The sequence below is a fragment of the Entelurus aequoreus genome, linkage group LG08, assembly GCF_033978785.1.
Source record: "Entelurus aequoreus isolate RoL-2023_Sb linkage group LG08, RoL_Eaeq_v1.1, whole genome shotgun sequence".
Lineage (NCBI taxonomy): Eukaryota > Metazoa > Chordata > Actinopteri > Syngnathiformes > Syngnathidae > Entelurus > Entelurus aequoreus.
Genome location: NC_084738.1, coordinates 36,864,727 through 36,892,709, shown reverse-complemented (window position 1 = coordinate 36,892,709; position 27,983 = coordinate 36,864,727). Strand labels below are relative to the sequence as shown.

Sequence of the window (27,983 nt, the reverse complement as noted above, 5' to 3'; positions counted from 1 at the left end):
GTAGTTAGAAAACAAAATAGAAGGCCTTTTCTGATTGGCTACCACTTCCTGGAGAACGTAACGCTTCCTGGTCAACTACAAATGGAACGATCGTGTTGATTTAAAAACTGCGCTGCGGTGGGAAACCTGTTAAAGGGATTGAAATGTCGCACAGAAGGGATTGTAGCCTCGCCGTAGTCGTCGTGCTTTGCCTGTGTGCGACTGCGACATGTACGTTCTCCACTTTGGATCATCTCAAGCCGCAACGCGGCGACAAGACGCAGGGCAGAGCTGTGATCGAGCTGCTGAGACGCCTGCTGGGCAACAGATCCACGGAGTTCATCGTCGTAGTCAACAGGAACTTTTCCAACGATAGCCTGGACGTGTGCGAGCTCAGGTCCACCAAAAACAACAGGATAGTCGCCACGGGTAACACCGGAGTGTCGGTGGCCTCAGGGATTTACAACTACTTGAAATATTTCTGTAACTGTCACGTTTCCTGGTCGGGTGACCAGCTGGACCTACCTCGTCCTCTGCCCAAACTCGCCGGTGTCCTCCGCATCAACACCCAGCACAGGTCAGTCACCTGCGCCCTCGATTGTATTTAATGACACATAACCAACTTTTTGGCTTTCGTGACCAATAACGTCACGTCAGGCTTTTCAAGAGCAACTTTAAAAATGACATGTCCCAAGTAGTAAATATCACAGCAGAGGAGCAACTTCCTATTTATAATTGATATGCAAACATCTCACAGGCGCCCCACCCTCCACAACTGTGAGATCATTTATGGTTTTTTTTTGTTAAATTTTATAAACCTTTATTTATAATATGCAACATTTATATACAATCAAGAAATACAAATAATAAAAACAAGTACAATAACAGTACAAAACAGCGCCAGGGGGTTGTGAATTCAATAAAGTAACTAAAATGGAATGCAAAATATATATATATGTAACAAAATGTAAAGCCATAGGCTCACACAAGTTACGTAAATAATTTAAATTTTGAACACAGCATCATAGTTTTCACAGCTTTTTGGTTGTTAGAGGTAGAGAGTGTTTTATTACCGCTAAAGCATGGGTGTCAAACTCTGGCCCGCGGGCCAGATTTGGCCCGCCGTGTAATTTCACTTTGCCCTTGAGGCGATATCAAATCAACACTAGAGCTGGCCCGCCGCAGTAATCGGCGGTGCCGCGGTAACATCGCATTCACCGCTAATTCTCATAATTGACAACTCTCATACTTGACAACACTTCCGGGAGACTCAAAATTTTCAGTGCCCCTCCCAGAAATTTTCATCCAGTCCAACGAGTGCTGGCCCAGTCACATGATATGTGCAGCTTCTGCACGCACACACAAGTGAATGCAACGCATACTTGATCAACAGCGATACAGGTTACACTGAGGGTGACGATATAAACAACTTTAACACTATTAGAAATATACGCCACACTGTGAATCCACACCAAACAAGAATGACAAACACATTTCGGGAGAACATCTGCACCGTGACACAACATAAACACAACAGAACAAATACCCAGAACCCTTTGCAGCACTAACTCTTCCGGGACGCTACAAGGTGTGTGTGTGTGTGTGTGTGTGTGTGGGGGGGGGGGGGGGGGTATTTTGTAGTGTCCCGGAAGAGTTAGTGCTGCAAAGGGTTCTGGGTATTTGTTCTGTTGTGTTTATGTTGTGTTATGGTGCGGATATTCTCCTGAAATGTGTTTGTCATTCTTGTATGGTGTGGATTCACAGTGTGGCGTATATTTCTACCAATGTTAAAGTTGTTTATTCGGGTACCCTCAGTGTAACCTGTATCGCTGTTGATCAAGTATGCGTTGCATTAACTTGTGTATGCGGACAGAAGCCGCACATATCCCTGTGACTGGGCCGGCACGTTGTTAGAATGGATGAAAAGCGGACGTTAATGATAGTGCCTTTAAGGCACGCCCCCAAGACTGTGGTCCGGGTGGACTACGAGATATAATGACTGATGAACACCTTTGTTCGATAATGAAGGTTGCCTCAGCTCAAAGCCTGAGACCCGACATTAATGAACTAGCATCCAAAAAAAGATGCCAGGTATCTGGCTTGGGCACATCAGATTAGATCAGTGTTTTGCAAACTGAGCAGTTTAAAGTCCTGAATGGTTGGTTTATTCATTATTTTATTTTCAAACTTATTAGCCTGTGGAAAAAGTTAATGTTGATATTTACCTCAGAAGGCTGCAAATAGAAAAGAGGCATTCAATTTTTATTTAAATTGTATTTGATATGCCATTGATATATTTTTATTATTATTATTTGAAACTCGGTTTTGCATGTCACTATAAAGTTATATAAGCCTTGCTTGTTCAATATTCAATGCAAAACTTGTTTTGGTCCCTATTAAAAGGTTAATTTGTTCAACCCTGGCCCGCGGCTTTGTTCAGTTTTAAATTTTGGCCCACTCTGTATTTGAGTTTGACACCCCTGCTCTAAAGGCTTAGTTGGCCACATGCTTGGACAGCACCTTTTAGCTCTTATTTCCAAAATTGTGTACACTACTGAATTGGGGTCTTATTGCTCTTATATGGACACTTATACTGCCATATGGTGGTGTCAGAAGAGTATAACATACAATGGAATTTGGAAAAAAAAGTGTACAAATAAGAATTAGCATGTCACTAAACATGAAGTACACGTTTGTTACTTATGGACTAAGTACATCATATCAAAAGATGATTCTTAGTTTTTATTCTAATTAGGGTCCAATAAGCCCAAATAGCAAAGAGAAATAAAAAAAGCATGTAAACAAACAGCTTGGGCCTTAAGAGGTTTAAAGCAGAGTTCTAATTATTTTTTAAAGGCACAAAAAACAGGTCGGGTATTTAGAAACTTACATTTATGAATATAAAACTTAGCCAATAGTATAATGAGGTTGCTAAGATAAAATTCATTTTTTTTCATACTGTGTAAATCCAAATAGCACATCTTTAAAACAAAGCACAAATTTGTCATGAATATTGTCCAGGGTCATTTATGTATTTGCTCATCCACCCCAAAACTACTATAGTCACACAAAAGCATAAAAAAATCATAAATTGATTATTTCGAAAATTAAAGCCTTAAATGGTATTAAAAAGCATTAAATATGATGTCCAGAGACATAGAATTGCAATTAGCAAAAAAAAGACAACAAAACAAACATTGGGGTAAAAACTAAACTTAAAAATGTTCAATAATTATTCAAGTGCAATGTTTGCTCAAAAATGAGTCCTTTTTATGTTGATGTTTGTATACTTATTTAGGATAATTTAATTATCCATCCATCCATTTTCTACCGCTTGTCCTTTACCGGGTTGCGGGGTGTGCTGGAGTCTATCTCAGCTGCATTCGGGCGGAAGGCTGTGTACACCCTGGACAAGTCACCACCTTATCGCAGGGCCAACACCGATAGACAGACAACATTCACACTCACATTCACACACTAGGGCAGTGGTTCTCAAACTTTTTTTGTCATCCCCCACTTTGGACAAGGGGGAGTTTTCAAGCCCCACCTGCCCCCATCGCCCCAACAGAACGCTAATGTCAAGCTTAACATTTTCAAATTTATTGAACATCAAGTAACATCAAGTTGTATACATTCAAACTCAATAACATAAAATAACATCAAGTTCAATAATAAATAAAATAACTGTGCAGCTGTGGTATAACTTGCATCAAGTTCAATATCAAATAAAATAACTTGCATCAAGTTCAATAATAAATAAAACAAAAGTGTTATAACTTGCATCAAGTTCAATAATAAATAAAAAAAAGTGTTATAACTTGCATCAAGTTCAATAATAAATCAAATAAAAGTGTTATAACTTGCATCAAGTTCAACAACAAATCAAAAAAAGTGTTATAACTTGCATCAAGTTCAATAATAAATCAAATAAAAGTGTTATAACTTGCATCAAGTTCAATAATAAATCAAATAAAAGTGTTATAACTTGCATCAAGTTCAATAATAAAATCAAATAAAAGTGTTATAACTTGCATCAAGTTCAATAATAAATCAAATAAAAGTGTTATAACTTGCATCAAGTTCAATAATAAATCAAAGTGTTATAACTTGCATCAAGTTCAATAATAAATCAAATAAAAGTGTTATAACTTGCATCAAGTTCAATAATAAATCAAATAAAAGTGTTATAACTTGCATCAAGTTCAATAATAAATCAAATAACTTGCATCAAGTTCAATAATAAATAAAAATAAAAGTGCCACTTTGCAATCTTTGCAAAAAAAAAAGGAGGAGCTATATGCATGGCAAGACAGGGCAAGTGAACATGAGTTTTACAGTACTCCATCATTAGTGGCTGCAATGAGTCTGTTTTGCACTGCACAGCTTTTCAAATCGGGGTTGCAGGCTTGACACTGCCACTGTTAAAACCTCATTGAGTTCGGGGCTGAGCTGCCTTGACGCGAGTGCTTCCCGGTGAATGACACAGTGTGTCCAATGCGCATTTGGCGCAACCCTCTTTATTAGAGCCTGCAGCCCGTTTCTTGACTTTGCCATGGTCTGTGCGCCATCAGAGCAAAAGCCCACACTGTTTTCCCATTTAAGGTCGTGTTCTTTGAGGAAACTGTCCATTATATTAAACAGCTCGTCAGCATTGGCTCTATTTTTTATGTATTTGCAAAACAGCAAATCCTCGCACAGTGACTCGCCATTCACAAAGCTTCCGCTTAGCCCCGCCCCCATTAGTTACTGTTGCTATGTCTGTCAAACTTTTGCTCCTACCTAGAAATTTAAAGCCTACAGGAAAAATAAGTAATTTACATTTATTTATATAGCGGATTTCACAGACAGAATCACAAAGTGATTTACAGTGTGTATAGAAAATGAAAGCATAGTAAAAAAAAATATCTAAGAATATAATTGAAAAAGAAAAAAAAATTAAAGTGAAATTTCCTCCCGTTACTCGCGCCCCACCTGTCATGTCTCTATTCCCCACCAGTGGGGCGCGCCCCACACTTTGACAAACGCTGCACTAGGGCCAATGTAGTGTTGCCAATCAACCTATCCCCAGGAGCATGTCTTTGGAGGTGGGAGGAAGCCGGAGTTCCCGGAGGGAACCCACGCAAGCAAACTCCACATGAGAACATGCAAACTCCACACAAGATCGAACCCAGGACCTTCGTATTGTGAGACACACACACTAACCCCTGTACCACTGTGTTGCCCCATCACACGGGCGGAAGTTTTGATTAATGTAGTATTTTTAACCATAATTTAATTATAATGGTTAAAATACGACATAAATGAAAACTTCCACCCGTGTGCAGCCAGGATAGGCTCCAGAACCCCCCGCGACCCGGAAGGGACAAGCGGTAGAAAATGGATGGATGGATGTTTATTGCGTTTGAAAGGGTTACTTGCATTATATTAATATACATTAGGTTTACATCAGTTCTTGATTTGGCCACAGTTAATGTAAACTTGTCAACTATTCAGCATTATCATATATTATAGGAGCGGCGTGACTCGGTTGGTAGAGCGGCCGTGCCAGCAACTTAAAGGCCTACTGAAATGAGATTTTCATATTTAAACTGGGATAGCAGATCCATTCTATGTGTCATACTTGATCATTTCGCGATATTGGTATATTTTTGCTGAAAGGATTTAGTAGAGAACATCGACGATAAAGTTCGCAACTTTTGGTCGCTGATAAAAAAAGCCTTGCCTGTACCGGAAGTAGCGTGACGTCACAGGTTGAAGAACTCCTCACATCTGCACTTTGTTTACACCAGCAGCGAGAGCGATTCGGACCGAGAAAGCGACGATTACCCCATTAATTTGAGCGAGGATGAAAGATTTGTGGATGAGGAAAGTGAGAGTGAAGGATTAGAGTGCAGTGCAGGACGCCAGGGTGTATCTTTTTTCGCTCTGACCGTAACTTAGGTACAAGGGCTCATTGGATTCCACACTTTCTCCTTTTTCTATTGTGGATCACGGATTTGTATTTTAAACCACCTCGGATACTATATCCTCTTGAAAATGAGAGTCGAGAACGCGAATGGACATTCACAGTGACTTTTATCTCCACGACAATACATCGGTGAAGCACTTTAGCTTCGGAGCTAACGTGATAGCATCGTGCTTAAATGCAGATAGAAACAAAAGAAATAAGCCCCTGACTGGAAGGATAGACAGAAGATCAACAATACTACCAAACTCTGGACCTGTAACCACACGGTTAATGCTGTACCGCCTGGTGAAGCCTAGAAATGCTGTTGCTAACGACGCCATTGAAGCTAACTTAGCTTTGGGACCTCGACAGAGCTATGCTAAAAACATTAGCTCTCCACCTACGCCAGCTCTCATCTGCTCATCAACACCCGTGCTCACATGCGTTCCAGCGATCGACGGCGCGACGAAGGACTTCACCCGATCATCGATGCGGTCGGCGGCTAGCGTCGGATAGTGCGTCTGCTATCCAATTCAAAGTCATCCTGGTTGTGTTGCTGCAGCCAGCCGCTAATACACCGATCCCACCTACAGCTTTCTTCTTTGCAGTCTCCATTGTTCATTAAACAAATTGCAAATGATTCACCAACACAGATGTCCAGAATACTGTGGAATTTTGCGATGAAAACAGAGCTGTTTGTATTGGGATACAATGGTGTACCAATACTTCCGCTTCAACCATTGACGTCACGTGCAAACATCATCATACCTAGACGTTTTCAGCCGGAAGTTTCCCGGGAAATTTAAAATTGCACTTTATAAGTTAACAGTTGGCATGTGTTGCAATGTTAAGATTTCATCATTGATATATAAACTATCAGACTGCGTGGTCGGTAGTAGTGGGTTTCAGTAGGCCTTTAAGGCTCTAAAATATGATGTTCTGAATCATCATTTTTCCCAGAGTAGTCGTTGTTGTCTCTCATGAAGTATACCATGATTAGGAATAGTTATTGTTTGAGGAAATTGTGAACATTGCGATGCGCTCTGTGAAATCAATGCGCTGCTGTAATGCTTAAAATGACCAAAATAAAATTTGTATTATTCATTTGCCTGTTACTACATTACATATATTTATACAGCATGTATATAAAATGTTGATGGACGCTTTTGGATGTTTTTTAGTGTGCTTCATAGGCAGAATAGATCAAATCCCTATAACCTGCATTGTTAGCTGATACTTGCTAGAGTTTATTTAAGTTAGAATCCATAAAAAAAAGAGAAAAACATACAGTATGTGTTCTTGTCTCACAAAGGGATTGTGAATGATAGGCACATTTCAGAAAAAAAGGGCAGTTTCCCGTTGAAGGGTTCATATTAAGAAGCAACAGTAAAACTGTTTATTCCAAAAGACAGTGGTGCCTCAGGATCACAAAATACCATAACCATAAAGTTGAAAGTCTAACTGATAAGAGTACACAAAACGAAGAGAAAAGCTATTTACACGAAAGCTAAACCTCTACTTGTATAGGAACCCCCACAACGACGTACAGTATGACAATTGGAAAAAGACTAGATAGCAACCTTAAAGGTAAATACACAGACTAATTAGACCACTGAATACACCGGGACTAGACACAAGGCAAAAGGGAGAGTTGATTGGAGGAAACGGGGGCAAGACACATCCAGACACAAACAAGCACACGGGGAACAAAACATCGGACAACCAGAAACCGATTATGACACCATGAGTGTTTAAATAGAAAAACCGAATGCACAAGTTTTGTTATTTTGGTTAGGTTAGTTATACTTATTGATGGGGTTTGGCATCATTTTAATGTGGACGATTCCAATTCCTCGTTTCGATTCCGGTTCCCATCCATTTAAGATTCAGATTTAGTTTAAAAAAAACAACAACAAAAAAACGAATTTCTCACGAGGCTATTACAACCATTGCTCAAATATAAATCCTTTGAGTGTTTTTCCCTGAGTTGTAAACATGAACAAAAATGAGCCCTGACCTCATTTTTTTCCCCAAATATCGATTTAATCACTTGCAGCTGGGATAGGCTACATCCTCCCGTGACCCCTATAGGGACAAGCAGTAGAAAATGGGTGGATTGCTCTAATCAATACTGATACTACCTTTGGTATCAACACTACCGATTTATGGATTGATCCGTCTTCCCCTTACGAGTCTGCCAGTGGCAGCTAAACACCAACAGAGCTGCCCAACAGTTGTTTTTATATTATCCTCTCTAGACTCTTATTAACTGGTTAATTTCTTGTTAATGACTGCTTACTTTCTGCTGTAACGCTCTTCAATCTACACTTCTTAAACATTACTAAGCCCACATTTATTGTTTGTTCAAGCTAGTTTAGAGGCTATCTTAGTGAATCGTTTGCCTGCTCCTGCTTGCTCTTACTCTGTCCGTAATACGTATAGCATCGATTTGTAAGTCCATTCATCCTACTGCTTGACCGCTGGGGGTCCCGGAGCCTATCCCAGCTGCACACGCGCGGAAGGCGAGGTACACCCTGGACAAGTCGCCACCTCATTGCAGGGCCAATTCTTCCAGTCAGCGGACTGAGCATCAAAAGTAGGAATCAATGTTTGAAGATTTGGACGGTTCTGGGAGAATCAGAATGTAAGACCCGGTTCCTCAACCTACTTATTGATACCTTATTGATCCCAAAAGTAAATGTAGTAGCAGAAACCCCCCCCCAAAAACAGTAAGTAATAATTCTACACACAGTCGCAAGAACCAGCTAATGCAGCAAGATAAAGTTTGGAAAATACAGCAATCATAAACCGTACACAACTTCTTCAGCATCACAGAGCCTATCTCAGCAGACTGTGGGTACACATTCATGCACAACACCTGTGTGAAATTATTTAATGAACTTAACATGCATGCTTTAAAAATTGTTTAACATGCATGCTTTTAAATTGTGGAAGAAAACCGGAATACCAAGAATAATCGAGATGTAATCATCATCATCGATTATCAATCACCAATCACAATAACAAAATAGTTATGATATGGTGTATTTTAGAGACAAACTATCATGGTCTCTGTCTCTTACATTTATTCAGCTAATAGTGCTGCCAAATGTCCAGAAAAGACGAAAATACTAAAGCTGCTTCACAGACCACAAGGACCACATCACTGATTTCTGACTCCGTTTCCATGCAGTAAATTAGTCTGATTCCTCAAATAGATTGGCTTTAAAGAAAATCAGAAAAACCCATGGAATCGCCTTAATCCTAAGGTTGTAGGATGTTTTATACCAGGGGTCACCAACGCGGTGCCCGCGGGCACCAGGTAGCCCGTAAGGATCAGATGAGTAGCCCGCTGGCCTGTTCTAAAAATAGCTCAAATAGCAGCACTTACCAGTGAGCTGCCTCTATTTTTTAAATTGTATTTATTTACTAGCAAGCTGGTCTCGCTTTGCTCGACATTTTTAATTCTAAGAGAGACAAAACTCAAATAGAATTTGAAAATCCAAGAAAATATTTTAAACACTTGGTCTTCACTTGTTTGAATACATTTATTAATTTTTTTTACATTGCTTCTTACAACTTTCAGAAAGACAATTTTAGACAAAAAATACAACCTTAAAAATGATTTTAGTATTTTAAACACATATACCTTTTTACCTTTTAAATTCCTTCCTCTTCTTTCCTGACAATTTAAATCAATAAAGTAAATTTATTTTTTTTATTGTAAAGAATAATAAATACATTTTAATTTAATTCTTCATTTTAGCTTCTGTTTTTTCGACGAATATTTGTGAAATATTTCTTCAAACTTATTATGATTGAAATAAAATAAAAATATTCTGGCAAATCTAGAAAATATGTAGAATCAAATTTAAATCTTATTTCAAAGTCTTTTGAATTTCTTTTAAAATTTTTGTTCTGGAAAAGCTAGAAGAAATAATGATTTGTCTTTGTTAGAAATATAGCTTGGTCCAATTTGTTATATATTCTAACAAAGTGCAGATTGGATTTTAACCTATTTAAAACATGTCATCAAAATTCTAAAATGAATCTTAATCAGGAAAAATGACTAATGATGTTCCGTAAATTCTTTTTTAAATTTTTTCAAAAAGATTCGAATTAGCTAGTTTTTCTCTTCTTTTTTTCGGTTGAATTTTGAGTTTTAAAGAGTCGAAATTGAAGATAAACTTAGTTTCAATTTTTTTTTTTCGTGTTTTCTCCTCTTTTAAACCGTTCAATTAAGTGTAAATATCATTAATTATTAATAATAACATAGAGTTAAAGGTAAATTGAGCAAATTGGCTATTTCTGGCAATTTATTGAAGTGTGTATCAAACTGGTAGCCCTTCGCATGAATCACTACCCAAGAAGTAGCTCTTGCTTTCAAAAAGGTTGGTGACCCCTGTTTTATACTGTGTCACTGGACCAGTGTCTCTAGCGCCCCCGAGTGGTAGTGACCACTGGTGTGTGCCAGAGACCGTGCTACAATGCGTGCTGGAGTAATATTAGGGGAGAAAATTTAAAGCCCTCGCAGAGTCTGAGGCAAAATACAGCCATTTATTTAGTTTCAATGAAATCAGTGTGTTTATCTAGTTGACTACTAACATTTGAGAAGTCTCAGCTCCATCTGATGTAACTCAGCACATCAAATCCGTGAGTGCACGACAAGAGGAGCATTGTAAGACATTGTATTTCATTGTTTACTTGGGGCATGATGAAAGACTTGCGGTGACTTGGTCCTTTTTAATGGACCGTTTCTCTCAATTAACTGTTGAGAGTTAGAACCGCATCAGCTCACCCCAGTTATGTCATGTGCGCAGTGCGCTGACTGAAAAAGCCATGTGAGGCATAGCAAAGCGTGCCACGCTTTCCCTGTCATGACGATATCATAAAAGTCTAGGGGTTAATTATTAAATAAATATCTTCGATGCGCCATATCACAACATACGTTATTTTTTACTTATTTGCATAACAACATGTTGCAACTGGACTGTTCATCCATCCATCCATCCATTTTCTGTTTGTCTTAAAATATGTTTTGCCTCTCATCCAAGCAGTCTTCATCAGTTCATCAGTAGACTTAGATTGGTTAGATCTGCAGGTGCCAACATCCCAACAATTTATACTCTATAATAAAAGTTTGTGGAATAAAATGAAATGGAACAAATTGAACTTTACTGTCATTGCACTTAAAAAGTACAACAAAATTAAATTTTCAGTACAAACCTGTCCAAGAACAGAGCAAAGCACACATATTACCACAAACAAACACATGACTTGCAACGAGAGGGCAGGGAGTGGGCATCCAACCCAAAGCTACCGCTACAAGGGGCGCTGCATCGTTGTTCATCATACCCTAGGCCGAGGCGTGGGATGTGGGGGGTGGGGTACAAGTTTGTGTGGGGTGTATTTTCCATGGATGTATTTTGCATGTTTGTGTGTAAACCTGAAGAGTAGCTTTGTTCCTCGACCTTGGTGCTTGCATAGTGTTATAGCGATAACACAGCCAGTCGGTCTAACAAAAGTCAACAAACAACAGGTGTGTGTCCATGAAAGACACGGGAAGAAATTTGGAGCTTCTGCGCTGTGCTTTCCTCTGGGGGAGTCTCTTAGCAACGCTCCAGCAGGGAAAACAATCCAGATTAGAATGTTTGTGTTTTAGCGAGCGAAAACAAACTTAAGCGTTTCACTCAAATAGTGTATTTCTTGTCCTTATATTCATCAAACTTCCCCTTGCAGAGCAGAAAGCTTCTCCAAGATGTTATCTAGTTTGTGATTAAGTCCACAACCGCAAAAGTCTGACTCCCCACAGCGCTGCCCATTCTTCAGTCATTTGTGGCAGCTTTAGGGTACCTTGAACGGCTGCCAATTTGTCGATACACCAGGACAATGCGTACTCCAATCAGCATGTGTACTGTTATCATGGTTTTGAAAAGGTAGAAGTTTTCAATGCCCTCGACTGAAAGAATCAGCAGGCATGCAACATTCCACTTCTCACAAGAGTCCATCATGTGTCTGTCCAGCAACAAACGTTCTGTCAGGGTAGCCAGACAGAATGGGCAATGCACGAGTATTACTGTTACACTGAGCGTGCGCTTTTGGGCAAGTGTTTGTGTCAATGTTTGTCAGACGCACCAACAGGGATGCAATGGTTATAGGTTTTGACTGTCAATTATAGTCTTATTAAAAATGGTTAATCATTTTTTCATCATTATTATGCATTGATTAATTTCACAACACAAAATGTTTAAAATCACATACTATAGACATTTCTCTGGGATTTTTTTGTTATTTATTACCATAGAAAATAACAATAATCAAATAGTAATTTTATAATGACAGTACAAAACAATGAATATAAACAAAAACATTATTTATAATACAATATAAACAATTGTATTATTAATATAAGATTAAGATAACTATTGATCCCCAATGGGAAAATGTTAGTCGTGTGTAGTAATAAACTCAAGTGTTGCAGTCATCAACTGTCATCCATGCCTATTTATTCATTTTTAATCATCTGTTTTATGCTGTGTTAATAATAACCGGTATGTACAACATAATTATCCCATGGTATTGTGCTGTTATTCTACAAGCTCTTGATGTTATGTTAGTGTTTTTTTGCACATGCTATATTAACTTCAATGCCTATAGTTTATTCAACACTGACAGGAAGTAGCAATCTAACATTAAAATGGTTACTGAATGAAACTCTTGACAGGAGTGCCTGTTGCTGTTTGTCTGCACTGAACTGATTTAACGCTAAGTTTCTGATTGCAAGTGACACATTTATATTTAACTCTCTACCAAGTAATTTATTCATTAAGCAACTTGCCACTAACATACTTTAACTAGTTTATTATGTCTTACCTTTACTTTGGCGTGTAAAGCTGCACTATATTGGACGTATTAGACCCCGCAGTCACAACTTTCTTTTGGCAGGTTTTGCAGATAGCCATTGTCTTGGTCTTGCCCCGAATGTTTCCACACTTTTTGGGGGGTGGGAAATGTTTGCTGCTTTGTCCTGCTGCCATATTTAAGCTAATGTAGCATATTAGTGTGTCCCTCGATAGGCAAATATATATGCCCGTGCATCGCTGGTGTAACTTTGTTTTTGTTCTGTGCAGGTTGCGCCGAAAACAACATACCAACATATTATCAATTTATAGCGGGCAAGGAGAACTGAAAAACGTAGTCTAGTGGAGCCTTTGAGATTAAATAATTGTGATGTTTTAATCAGGTCTAATAATAAAATTGGTTAAGTGTTGCATCTCTACGACCACAGCCTCCTGTGTCCTCACTTAACATGCATTCTGACTTATAACGTATCAGCTCACGAATCGTTTGTGTCCAGGTTCCGCTACTACCAGAATGTCTGCACTGTTAGCTATTCCTCTGTGTGGTGGGACTGGCCAAGGTGGGAAAGAGAGATTGACTGGATGGCGCTTAATGGAATCAATCTACCACTGGCCTTCACTGGCCAAGAGGCCTTGTGGCAAGAGGTAGGAACAGAAACCTGATTAACCCTCACCATTTACCACCCTCTATAAAAATGTGCAAACAGACGAAAAATTATTTTTTATAATCATACAAAAAATAAAGATTCTGCTCACCCCCCCATAAATCACCTATTTTTCACAAAACGTTCAATAATTGTTGGGATTTTTGGTCTTTAAATGCCACATTGATCACTTAAGAGCAGGGGTGCCCATTACGTTAATCGCGAGCTACCGGTCGATCGCAGAGGGTGTATCAGTCGACCGCCGGCCAGGCATTGAAAAACTAGACCTAAAAATTGGCTCGGTTGGTAGAGCGGCCGTGCCAGCAACTTGAGGGTTGCAGGTTCGATCCCCGCTTCCGCCATCCTAGTCACTGCCGTTGTGTCCTTGGGCAAGACACTTTACCCACCTGCTCCCAGTGCCACCGACACTGGTTTAAATGTAACTTAGATATTGGGTTTCACAATGTAAAGCGCTTTGAGTCACTTGAGAAAAAGCGCTATATAAATGTAATTCACTTCACTTTAAAAATTAGCGATCACAAATCTTCACTATGATGTGTCTTGATTGACATTCAAAGCACCCGAGGATCTTGTGAAATGATGCTGGCTGCTGCGAGCTCAGTGTGAAGGAAAACATTTTTATTTCAACCGTACCTCCCGTCAAAAGCCTAAAGACTGACCGCACAGTTCCTGTCTTCACAATAAAAGTGCTGCTCCATCCTACCTGCGCTAACAAAATAAGAGACTCCGAAAGCTAGCGCAAACAAGCTAGCAAGCCACAGAGTCAATGTATTTCTTGTAAAGTGTATAAAAACAAGTATGGAAGCTAGACAAACAAGATGCCAAAACCAACCACTTCAATGTGGTATTGGACAGAAAGGAGGACTTGTTTTCTCCTCCACAGTGTGAAATCGAAAATGTGGAAGTTATCAGCACTACTGTGAATTTTGTCTGATTCCAATCATTGCAAGTCATCAGAATCAGGTAATACCACAACTTATATTCTTGTCTGCATGAAAGAAAGGAATCGTTATGTTAAACATGCATGTATTTTGTACACCTTTAACATGTGAACAAAAAAATAAAAAATAAAATAAGAAAATAAGTAATATATATATATATATATATATATATATATATATATATTTCGCTCGCCTGCTGAAAAAGTGTGGGCACCCCTGTTTAAGATTGTCTGTTAGAGCAGAAGTTCTTAACCTTTTGAACTTCGAGGCCCAACTTTTCCACTACAAGGGGGGCCCAAAGGCTTACTCTCATATTAACACTTAATTAGTAATATTACTTTTGATTTTAATTGTATTCAATAATTGTATCTAACTTACTTACAGTTTACAACCTTGTCAAATGATACAAAAGCATGTTTTCATCACAAAGATTATTATCAAGGCTTAGGTCAAGCCGATTACAAAATACATACTAATCAAATATACTGCAAAAGAAGGGACTCAATAAAACAAATGAAAATACATTTACATTAAATTTATACAGAAGTAAAAAAAAAAAAAATTAATAAAAATAATCAAATAAACTGTCAATACAATTAAAATGCAAACAAAAATACAGCTTTAACACTTTAGTCATAATTTTTGCGATTAAGAAAATTCTCTATGATTTTAGATCTGGGCGTCTTATTTGTTTGATATTGTCCTTACTGCCAAAAGTGGTGTAGTGTTTTACAAATGGGACTACAGCTGAGGAACAAATATTTTTGGTGGTCCTCTAGGTGGTTGGTTAAGAAACACTTCGTTAGACTAAATCCGCATTTGCGGCCCCACATTTTCGAGGATTCTTTTTCTTTGCTTTAATAAAAAAAAATTGTTCCTAGCTTGAAGGAGATAATTACTGCCCAGAGGGGTAAAAATATGTTTTCTTATTTACTTTCTTTTCATACAACTGGAAATGTTACATTGTATTGTATCCATGTTAAAAAAAAACTGCAAGTGAACTGAACGATAAACATATTGTACAATAGCAAATGTGATCTAATTGAACCTGTAATCTATATAAGCAGAAGTCCTACAAACACCCACTATTACTGATTGACTAACATGTACCTAATGTATCTTTTTAAGGTTTATCGTGCCCTTGGTTTAAACCAGTCAGAAATTGAAGAGTTCTTCTCTGGCCCAGCGTTTCTTGCATGGAACCGCATGGGGAACATGTTCAGGTTTGGGGGGCCTTTGCCACAGTCCTGGCATGTGAACCAGCTCTACCTCCAGGTACTGTCAATTATTCAATCATCATTGTAAATTACAAATATTTTCAAACTCAACGCAATATTAGAAATTGTCCCAGTTGTTTTGAATTGGCCATGTACAGTATTTAAAGTTTTGTTTAAATAAAGTAGATAGAATTGACAATCGTGAATACATTATTTCAAGTTGTATTTGTTTGTAGAATATGACGAATGACAAATTGACTTCTTTCATAGGGCACTATTTTGAAATGAATAAACAAACCGCAATGTACAGTAAAATATGGCTTTTCAGATGAAATATTGTTCCCATTCCTCGATTGAAACCGTTCCATAAAATGGTTTTAAAAAAGCTGTTTGCCCAGTACATATAGCCAGAATGTCTATATTGGTGTGGGGCAAATTACTTACCGGGAAATTAAAAAATGACTGGTTACTTTCTCCAAAAAGTAATTAATTTCATAACAGAATTACTAAATTGTGTATGTAATTTTTCCATTTATTTTTGCTCTTTACTGAAAACATTTGGATTAGATTTCAAAAGATCCCCCTTAATTCCAGGTATTTACATATATTGGAATCCGTGAAAGTCTTAAAAGGGAACTGCACTTTTTTTTTTAATTTTGCCAATCGTTCACAATCATTATGTGAGACAAGAACACACACGTCTTTTTTTTGGGGGTGGGGGGCATTTTGAAGATGATAAAAAACGCTTGAAAGATGCGGCTTATGGAAGTCAACATTGTAGCCTTCAAAGTCCTCTAAAACAACTTTAAAACCCTCCATCAATTTATATACACACTGCAAGTCTATATATAATGTAGTAACAGACATGTTCATAACATATGTAATATGTACACTGTTTACCGTATTTTGGTCATTTTAATCACTGCCGGAACTAATTCTTTGGCACATTTATTTCCGTTTCCATAGCAGCGCACGTCCGACAATGTGTGTTCGTTCTTCCGAACACAAAATGCTTGTGTGTGTTCTAATCATGGCAGACTTGGTAACAGACAACGGAGACAACTATTTTTGGACAAATTAAGATATATAACCTTATCTTTTTGAATCTGAATTTATGGAGGATAAACTACTGCTTCTAGAAGCGAGTACCAAGGAAGAGTGAGACTTTGAGCAGACGGAAGCCGACACAGTGAGGTGAAAGTGAATCGAAGCTGCAAAATGTGGAACTTGAAAGCCAAGCTATTTTGACATAAATGGAGTGCTTACCCATAATTAAAATAAAGTAAGAATAGTTTTGTGCTCAGACTGCAGCAGTGCATTAATCAGCATGAAAATATAGCTTCAGAAACAAGACAGTATTTAACATATAAGTCAACCAACCTGACTAAATCCTTAAAAAAAAATTACATTAACGACAAAATAGAGGAAAACACAAATAAGCCACGTGAGCTCTGGAAAATTCTCAACAACCAGCTTCCTGGTTGCAGCCAGAAACTTAAAACCAGACTCACCAACATCAGCATCAAGGAGGGTGACTCCCTCATTACAGACAAAATGGAGGTAGCTAGCAGACTTACCATATTTTTCACCAGCATAGCCGCAACTCTTGTCAACAAGCTGTCCCACCACTCTGGTCGTTTTGGTGTAGAACACATTAAAGCCTTCTACAGAAAGCTAGGAGTATCCAACGATGATTTCAAATTAGAAATGGTCACAGCTGATGAGGTGTTTAAAAAATTGAGCGCGCTCCACCCTAACAAGGCCACCGGCCTTGATAATATTCCCTCCAGATTCCTCAGGGACTCTGCCTCCATCATTGCCCCGATCATCACGCACATAATAAACCTATCAATTACACAAGGCCAAGTACCAAAAGATTTTAAGATAGCAAGAGTAACTCCCCTCTTTAAAAAAGGAAGCAAATTGGAACCTGGCAACTACCGACCTGTTTCTATTCTCAGTTCCATTTCGAAAGTAATGGAGAAAATAGTTTATGAACAGGTCGATAGTTACCTTGCCACTAATAAACTCATGTACAAATTCCAATCCGGCTTCAGAACTAACCACTCCACTGACACATGCCTTCTCTATCTGATGCCTTCTCTATCTGACCGACCACATCAAACATGAGGTGGACGCGGGCAAATACTGCGGCATGGTCATACTGGACCTTCAGAAGGCCTTTGACACCGTTAACCACGCTATACTGTTGGATAAGCTCAGAGCAATCGGATTTAACAAAACCTCATGGAGCTGGATGCAATCTTACTTGGAAGGGAGGGAGCAGGTGGTAGAGGTGAACGGCACCGTGTCCCCCCCTCTCGGTGAGCTGTGGAGTCCCCCAAGGCAGTATATTGGGACCGTTACTGTTCCTAAATATACATAAACGACATGTCATCGGCATGCGACTGTGAATTGTTTTTGTTTGCGGATGACTCGGCCCTGCTGGTATCCGACAAGGACAAGTCACAGGTGGAGAAGATCCTCAGTGCTGAGCTCTGTAGAACTGGCACCTGGCTCGCTGACAACAAGCTATCCATACACTTGGGTAAAACGGAATCCATCCTGTTTGGGTCCCACATCAACCTTAAGAAAGTCAATGACTTCACTATAAAAGTGCGTGACATTGTTATCACCAGGAAAGATGAGGTCACCTACCTAGGTTCCATTCTAGAGGCTAACCTTTCCTGTGATAAAATGGCAACCAAGGTAATCAAAAAGGTTAACCAACGAACAAGATTTCTCTACAGAATCTCCTCTCTGGTCAACAAAAGCACCATGAGGATTCTGGCGGGAACTCTCGTTCAACCCTTTTTCGATTACGCATGCACCTCCTGGTACCCTAGCACCTCCAAAACCCTCAAATCTAAACTCCAAACATCTCAGAACAAGCTAGTCAGGTTACTTCTAGACCTCCACCTCAGATCCCACCTCACTCCTACCCACTTCTCCAAAGTGGGCTGGCTCAAGGTGGAGGACAGGGTTAACAACTTGCACTGAGCCTAGTCTATAAAATCCACTACACCTCCCTGATACCGAAGTACATGTCAAACTACTTCCTTAACGTGAATGACCGCCATAACCACAACACCAGGGGGAGCTCCACTAACCACGTTAAACCCAGATTCCAAACTAACAAAGGTCTTAACTCATTCTCTTTCTATGCCACATCAATGTGGAATGCGCTCCCAACAGGTATAAAAGAAAGGGCATCTCTATCCTCCTTCAAAACCGCAATAAAAGTTCACCTCCAGGCAGCTACAACCCTTAACTAACACCCTCCCCGGATTGCTAATAATCATATGCTAATAATCAAATGTAAACAATCAAATGCAGATACTTTTTCTCATGCCTTCTGATCTCTCTCTCTCTCTCTCTCTCTCTCTCTCTCTCTCTCTCTCTCTCTCTCTCGCTCTATGTCCACTACTTGCTGTCCATATCCTACCCCCCCCCCTCCCTCCCCCACACCCCTGATTGTAAATAATTCAATGTGACTATCTTGTGTGATGACTGTATTATGATGATAGTATATATGATAGTATATATCTGTATCATGAATCAATTTAAGTGGACCCCGACTTAAACAAGTTGAAAAACTTATTCGGGTGTTACCATTTAGTGGTCAATTGTACGGAATATGTACTTCATTGTGCAACCTACTAATAAAAGTCTCAATCAATCAATCAATCAATATGAAATAGTTCTGAATTCTTTAGAATAAATAAAGCTGGAACTGTAGTAAATGTGTGGTAAAGTCCAAAGACATGTCACAATTATTGAAATAAAGAAAGAATAGGTAAGCAGTATTACAAAGTCCAAAGGAGTGCAGAAGTAATAAGAGAAGCTAATACAACTAGAAAAGAGGAATAAATCATTACAAGAATGAGGCTATGACATAAATATCTAAATAGCATGTTGAAATTAATAGGGAAACATAACACAGGGCTGTGTAATGGTTGTCATCAAATCGAAAATTAAAAGCATGTATTAATTCTAGAAGTGGGAATCTTTGGGCACCTCATGATTTGATTGCAATTATAATTCAGGAGCTTGGATTTCCCTCCCTCTCTCCCTCCCTCCCTTTAATCTTCCCTTTATCAGAGCATTAATTTTACTTGATGTTTTTCAGTAAAGCGCACAGGGTGGCAGAACTTTGTAATGTTTGCGTTGGCATTAAAAATACATAAAAATGTAACATTGTAAAAAACATTGAAAACTGTGGTTACACATTAAGCCCACCAAATGGCGACAAAGACCGCTGATGATGCCAAGTCACAATGTTAGACCTTTACGACATTTGAACCACCTTACAAATATCAATGCCCACAAATGGTCAAATACATAAATTATTTATTAACATATTTGAATAGTCATATCAATCAATCAATGTTTATTTATATACCCCTAAATCACAAAAGTCTCAAAGGGCTGCACAAGCCACAACGAGGGACGCCGATGTGAATGACTATGAGAAACCTTGGGGAGGATCGCATACGTGGGTAACCCCCCCTCTAAGTACTAGTGTGGTTTGGGGCTTAGATGATTGCTCCTCGGGGGGAGGACTACAATGTTTGACTTTGAAAACCCCTGCTCTATAGGGTTCAAGTCCAGATATTGATTTGGTCGTACCTTCCACTTCTTGCCAATGTCGTAGTTTTGGATCATTATCTTGGTGCTCTACAAAGAATCTCCCTCAGTTTGGTAGTTGTCAACTTGGTAGTTTTGTACGAAAGAGTATCTTCTAAATCGGGTATCTGATCATAATGTAACTACGTAGAAATAAAAGCTATCACAGGTCCAATAATCATCTTTATATGTCAATAATAATTAATTGGTCTCCGTGTTTTTATACTTTTTGGAGGAGGAATGTAATTATGCTACCATTCTGCAAGGCTCTTCCTGTTTATAATCCTGTAACTTTGTTTTTACAGTTTAAAATTTTGGAACGAATGAGATCTTTTGGCATGATTCCAGTGCTGCCAGCCTTCTCTGGGAATATTCCAAGGGGAATCCTCAGGTAGACAAAATGGTTACTACATGCAACTATCTCGTCACTGGTATTCATGCTAGCTGAGCATTATGATTATTATGATTGGTTATGTAGCTGCTGTGTTGTGCTGTACACTTGTTAATACAGTAAATAACCAAGTTCCTTAACACGTTGACATGCATTTAAAATTATTAATAAAGCTAATCAAAGAAGATTTGAAGGCGCGGCCACCGCTGCTGCCCACTGCTCCCCTCACCTCCCAGGGGGTGAACAAGGGAATGGGTCAAATGCAGAGGACACATTTCACCACACTGAGTGTGTGTGTGTCATCTCGGACTAGGAGCTGAATGTCAAAATTCACAGCAGGTGTGCGATCCATGAATTGACCAGGAATTGTTAGAGTGCATTTTAGATTAATCGTAAAATTGAACCTGGATGTCAAATAACCCCAACTTTTTGTGAGAAGTGTGTTAAAGTCAGAGAAATCTGCAGTAATAGAGCAGACTAGAAGTGATTGGATGAGCAAACGGGCTGAAGGATCTCCAGCCTGGTACGAATGGCCTACTGTGAGTCTGCCCTAAGTAACCATATAAGCACTATTTAAATACTTCATCCTGCTGGGTTGTAAGGCTTTGTTTTTATATAAGTACCAGTAAGTGTTGTGTGTCAATGGTACCCTGCACTGAAAATATTTTATTTTGCAGGTTGTATCCAGAAGCGAATGTAACAAGACTGGGACCTTGGGCTCACTTCAACTGCAGTTTCTCCTGCTCATATATCCTGGATCCCCAGGATCCACTTTTCCTCCAGATTGGTTCTCTCTATCTGTCCCAGGTGGTAAAACAATTTGGGACCGACCACATCTACAACACCGACACCTTCAATGAGATGACTCCACCTTCCTCAGACCCTGCCTACCTGTCGGCAGTCAGTCGGTCCGTCTTTGCCTCAATGACTGCAGGTGATCTTCTTTTACATTTTGTAATGAATGTGTATTTACTGGTGGAGATTTCCTGGTTGTATTACATGTCCCTACCCTTACATCAAAGTGTTAGCAATGCTAACCTCACATATTTTAACAGAAAAGTCTCTCACATTTGGCTTTAGATGTTTTCCGATTTGCATCAACACAAATAAATACAGTGCTCCCAAAAGATTTCATAGCATTTTAAATTTCAATATCTGAATGACATGTCCAAAACAAACTAAAATAAATAAAATAGGTTTCATGTTGAAAAACAAAGGTTCTATAGGTATAGATTTTGTAACTAATTTCATAAAGCTTAAACATTTTTCAATACAGGCAGTCTGTGTACCAACGTTTCGTGATTTTGTACTTACTCCAATGAATTATTAATACTGTACAAAAAGAAATCGTAACAAGCGCGTGATGGAAGGATATGTAGTAACACGTCGATACACTGAGGGGTGACTTCTCTTTCTTTCTTTATAAGTATTTTTTTCCCCCTTGCTTCTGTTTCCCAATCGGGGGGCAGACGCTGCTAAAGGCAATGTGGTAAAGAAATGGAAATTGAAAATAGACTTTGTAAAATGCTCAGAAAGTTACACTTATCAACACTGACTGTATGCCTGGTCCAAGCTGCTTAAAGGCCACAACCATCATCAAGGATAAAGATCACACCCTTGAACATGTACATATATCTGCTCCTATGAAATGGACAATTAAACAGTGACAGTACTGTTTGATTCCCAAGGATGAAGCCCTTGAATTAGGACACAGATACTCACCTGTTCATACACAGTAATGGAAATAACATAAATTTTCAAGTAACAAGTAATCAAACTACTAGTGTTGGGAAAATTACTTAATGTGTTGTTAATACCCTAAAAAGTAAACAATTTACCAACAGAATTAAATTGTAATAAATTACCAGGAAAAATATTTATTGTTTTATGAATGAATGACTGAATGAATGATTTTTATTGTCATTGAACATGTACAGCAAAATTGAAGTGCAAGACCCTATAGAGTAGTTGTGGAATACAAAATAACCAGTAGGTAATCTGGCCGTCTGTATACACATGGAGGTAAGCATGAATGTAAACATACTGCACGGGCAGTAAACATGTATGTAAACATATGACCAGTGAGCAGCAAGGTAAACATAAATTGAATATTGCACTCCCCTCTGTTACTGCATAGTAGTCGTAGTAGGGGTTGTAGTAATTAGTATTTATACCTTAGGAGCACTCAGAGCACTTATGGCCCCGGGGTAAAAGATAAACTTGAGTCTATTTGTCCAGGTGAGCATGGCGCTGAAGCGTTTACCTGAGCGCAGCCGTACAAAGTGTATGTTGCCAGGGTGATATTGGTCCTTGAGGAGGGGAGAGGGCAGCGGATGATCTTTTGGCCGTTTTGACAACCCTTTGGAGCGCTCTCCTCTTTGCGGCTGTGCAAGTGAGGAACCACACGCAGTTCTAGTAGGTGAAAATGTTTTCCACAAAGCAGCAGTAGAAGGACACAAGCAGATCCTGTCTTGGATGGTAGTTCCTGAGTATCCTTAGGAAGTAGAGTCTCTGTTGTGCTTTTTTGATGATCGCTGTGGTGTTAGTTCTCCAGGACATGTCAATCTGAAGACCGAGACTCTCTTCACGGAACCCTTTATCGATGTACAGGGACAGAATGTCGGTCTTCTTCTTTCTTAAGTCTACTACCATCCCTCTGAGTGTCCAACTTGTTCAGCTGCAGGTTGTTGTCATTGCAAAGCACTGACCGCTGCTCCATCTCATCGCGGTACGCGATCTTGTCACCCCTGGAGATGCAGCTTTATGTTTCGAACAGATTTGAACTTTATGATGGAGTTGCTGGGGTGGCCGGCGAAGAAGTGGTGTTTAGTGCAAAGGGAGTAAAGTAGAGGGCTCAGCCTTGTGGAGAACCGGTGCTGAGGCTGAGGGTTGTAAAAGTGGGGGGACCTATCCTCACCCTCTGGGGGCGGTCGAACAGGAAGTCTTTGAACCAAACGCAGGTGGCGTGAGGTAATCTCAGGTCTAGTAGTTTGGGCACCAGTCAATCGCAGAGGATGGTATTAAATGCCGAGATGAAGTCCACGTATAGCAGCCGAGTGTAGCCCCCTTCTCCAGGTGAGATGGGGCAGAGTGGAAAGCTGTGGTGATAGCATCCTCCGTGAACCTGTTAGTTTTATAGGTGAACTGGTTGAGGACCAGTCTGGGTGGGCAGAGTGAGATGATGTGGGGCCTGACTGCCTTTTAGAAGCACTTCATTGGATGGGGAGTGAGTGTCACTGGACAATAGTCGATCAGGCAGCTGATGTTTTTCTTTTTCTTAACTGGGATGATTGTGGAGGATTCCAGGCAGGCTGGTACAGTGACCTGGGACAGGGACCGGGTTAAGATCTTGGTGAGAACCCCCGCCAGTTGATCAGTGCAGTCTCTCAGCACTCGACACATACGACCAGGCTGCTTTCCTCGGGTTCAATTCCTTTAGTGTGCGTCCCATCTTGTGCTCCCTGAAGATGATGCTGCTGTGGGTCGGTGTGTGAGGTGTGGCCATAGCTGCTTTTAATAGTGAGGTTGCTGCTGTTGGTGCCGCCTCAAAGCGTGTTTAGAAAGAGTTCAGCTCTTCCACCAGCTTAGGGTCTCCCACGTCGGCTGAGAGGTGCCTGGGTGTGTAGTTGGTCATGTGCGCGACCCCCTGCCACACCTGCTTGGAGTTGTTGCTGTGGAAGCAGTCCTCAATCATCTTCTTATAGCCTGCCTTAAACCTACTGATTCCAGGCTTTAGGTTGGCTCTAGCGGCACTGTACAGCTCCCCGTCTCTGGATCTGAAGGTGGCGTGCCACTCCCTGAGAAGACGCCGCACCTCTCCAATCATTCACGGCTGTGTGTTGGATAGACCCGAATGGACTTCTCTATAGTGACGGAGTCTGTGCAGTGCTTGATATATCCCAGGACCGCTGAAGCGTACTGATCCAGGTCCCACTGTTAGAAGACTTCCCAGGCCATGGTCTTGAAGCAGTCTTAGAGCTGTGAAGTGGTGACTTCAGGTCACATTTTTGAAAAACAACATCTTTAGATGATTCATGAGATTAGAGTGCATTATGAAATATCTGTGACTTTGAGTAAGTGCCTTTAAAAGGCAGTGATGGGTTAATTTATCTATAGTAGTCAGCTGTGTTAGCGCAGAGTTAGCATTCTGTGTAGATAGATAGATAGTACTTTATTGATTCCTTCAGGAGAGTTCCCTCAGTGACTAGCATGAGTTGTGCCGACAGCAGCTTCTGTTTCACTGTGTATTGTTACTGCTAGTAAATAAAGTGAATGAACGTGTGTTAGTAACACCCCCTCATTGTTATTCCTAACAATGCTAATAACTAGAATTGTATTATTCATTTATTTTTGCTACATCACTTAAAGTGACTGTTTGCAACTTGCAACTAACTTACAGTTATACTAAAAAATATAACAAGAACATCATCAGGTAGGTTATATTTGTAATTACAAGCTGTAACACATACCGTATTTTTCGGAGTATAAGCCGCACCGGCCGAAAATGCATAATAAAGAAGGAAAAAAACATATATAAGTCGCACTGGAGTATAAGTCGCATTTTTGGGGGAAATTTATTTGATAAAACCCAACACCAAGAATAGACATTTGAAAGGCAATTCAAAAATGAATAAAGACTAGTGAACAACAGGCTGAATAAGTGTATGTTATATGACGCATAAATAACCAACTGAGAATGTGCCTGGTATGTTAACATAACATATTATGGTAAGAGTCATTCAAATAACTATAACATATAGAACATGCTATACGTTTACCAAACAATCTGTCACTCCTAATCGCTAAATCTGATGAAATCTTATACGTCTAGTCCAGGGGTCGGCAACCCTCGTGCAAAGCTCTTTGGGTAATCCTCTACCATATATGGCGATATCCGCTAACGTAACTAAGGCAAAATATGTCACTAAGGTGTCAAATTCCAAACGGTTCGTTTTAAGCAAGTTTAGAAGAAGGTAAGATTGTTTTATAAATATCTCCACCGTGCCTCCATTGTTGGATTTCGGTACTTCGGAGTACTCCAAATAGGCAAAAACAGGTACGAAAATGTAAGAAAAGTTGGTTTCGCATAATAGTACCCCTTAGACTGCTCTTGTTCATAGTTAGTCATCAATTGGTCTTCTGCTGAGTGGTACAGTTTTGTATGGTATGCTAATTTTGAAGGGTCCCTTGTGCAATTTGTGACAAAGAATACCAAAAATAAGCGATCCATGACTAAATAAACAACAATGGGAATGGAAATAAGATCAAACGTACCTTTCAACAAACAAAGGATGTCTGGATAATGACACACCGAGAAGAACATGAAATGCTGAGTCCTCCATCGCTCTCCTTTGTGTGTTGTGTCATGTTCCTCTTTTCTCCTTGAATTTATTAGAGGCGTTACTATGCTATACGATGTGACAATGTCGCAGATTCAGATCCACCCAACACGCAAAGGTTACCTGAACCTCACTACACCGCTTGGTTGAGTCTTTATCTTTAGGCTCAATTATATCTGAACTGAAGTTAAACCCCACAGTTTGCAAGCTGGCAAATTATTCCATGTGTTGTTAATTTCAAGAGAAATAATTGCCCCAGTTTGGGGACCCACAAATGACCTATTGTTTTACAAAGCTTAGCCCGCACCAAGCTCCCTACTGAGTTAGATATTTGAGCCATGTTCTAGAACATTCCCTTTCTTGTCCCTCATACATGGTTTTTTTTCCCTCCTCTAGTTGATCCTCAAGCAATTTGGCTGATGCAGGGATGGTTGTTCTTTAGTGATGCAGCTTTCTGGAAGCCTGCCCAGATTCAGGCCCTACTACACGGAGTGGCCCTTGGACGGATGATCGTGTTAGATTTGTTTGCCGAGACCGAGCCAATTTTCTCTTACACAGAGTCCTTCTACGGGCAGCCTTTCATCTGGTGCATGCTGCAAAACTTCGGGGGCAACAGCGGCTTTTTTGGCACGGTGGAGAGTATGAACTCGGGGCCTTTCAAAGCCTTGCATTTCCCCAACTCCACCATGGTGGGCATCGGTATGACGCCGGAGGGCATTGAGCAGAATCCCGTCATGTATGAGCTAATGAGCGAACTGGCGTGGCGCAAAGAGCCGGTCAACTTGGTCAAGTGGGCGTCTCTGTATGCTGTACGCCGTTACGGCACGACACAAGACTCCGTGATTGCCGCGTGGAGACTCCTGTTTTTCAGCGTCTATAACTGCACGGTACCACATTACCGAAATCATAACCACAGCCCACTGGTGCACCGGCCTTCTTTTCACATGAATACCGAACTATGGTACGATCCAGCAGACTTATTCAAAGCCTGGAAACTAATTATGGAAGCTTCACCTTCGCTCGTGTCCAAGGAAACCTTCAGGTATGATCTTGTGGATGTGACTCGGCAGGTCTTGCAAGAGTTAACTACGTACTATTACCTGGATATCACCGATGCCTTTCATAAACAGAAGTTACCAGAACTGCTAATTACAGGCGGTGTCCTCATCTACGACCTTTTCCCAGAGCTCAACCGTTTGCTTAGTAGCGATCGCAACTTCCTGTTGGGAACGTGGCTGGAGCGTGCCAAGTCTCTAGCTATTGATGATGAGGAGGCCAAGGTCTACGACATGAACGCCAGGAACCAACTCACTCTGTGGGGCCCCAGCGGTGAAATCCAGGACTATGCCAGCAAGGAGTGGGGCGGCCTCATGGAGGACTACTATGCCCAGCGATGGGGACTGTTTGTGCAAACTCTGGTGGAGTGTCTGGACAGTGGACAGCCATTTAAGCAGGACGCCTTCAACCAGGCTGTTTTCCAAGTAGAGAAGGGATTCATTTATAACGGCCGAAAGTACTCCACTAAGCCGCAGGGCGATACGTACGAGATCGCTCGCAGGATCTTCCTTAAGTATTACCCGCAGGCCTTGAAAACCTTGAAAAGACTATGATTAGTAGAGACTACATTTTAGAAGAAAGGTGGTGATGAGGAACTGCAAGAAGAAAGTGAATTCTCAGAAAAAGCAAATCATGTTTTTGCCGATTCAGTCACTCCTTCTTGGAATGTTTTAAACGCTGTAAGAAAAAAATGATTCAAACTGAAGTGTACTAATCAAATGTCCAATGGAAGAGATGCAATGAAGACATTTTGGCTGCTTGTGAATATGCTGCCTCAAACTGTACGTTGGTACCTGCAGTAATCATTAGACATTTCAGAGAAAGATCACGATTTTGTCATTCAGCCCCAGTAGACTCTCCTTTTGACATTTGGATATCATCGAACATAAACACTCTAGTCCAGGGGTCCCCAAACTTTTTGACTCGAGGGCTGCATTGGGTTAAAACAATTTGGCCGGGTG

The 27,983-nt window shown here is 40.0% G+C and overlaps 1 protein-coding gene across 1 annotated transcript; it reads left to right on the top strand.

Annotated features, from left to right (window-relative positions):
- Positions 1–22: 22 nt before the first annotated feature.
- On the top strand, positions 23–27,983 carry naglu (N-acetylglucosaminidase, alpha). The gene is made up of 6 exons (XM_062055001.1): positions 23–556; positions 13,284–13,431; positions 15,521–15,667; positions 20,541–20,626; positions 21,304–21,560; positions 26,362–27,983. The coding sequence occupies exons 1-6, from the start codon at positions 144–146 to the stop codon at positions 27,573–27,575; spliced, it is 2,265 nt and encodes a 754-aa protein (XP_061910985.1). The 5' UTR covers positions 23–143; the 3' UTR covers positions 27,576–27,983.

Bases quoted from the DNA above. Each gene is read 5' to 3' on its own strand.
- naglu (XM_062055001.1), top strand. From the start codon at position 144: ATGTCGCACAGAAGGGATTGTAGCCTCGCCGTAGTCGTCGTGCTTTGC. The intron at 557-13,283 runs GTCAGTCACCTG...GTTTGTGTCCAG, and splicing joins CGCATCAACACCCAGCACAG to GTTCCGCTACTACCAGAATG. The intron at 20,627-21,303 runs GTAGACAAAATG...TTTATTTTGCAG, and splicing joins ATTCCAAGGGGAATCCTCAG to GTTGTATCCAGAAGCGAATG.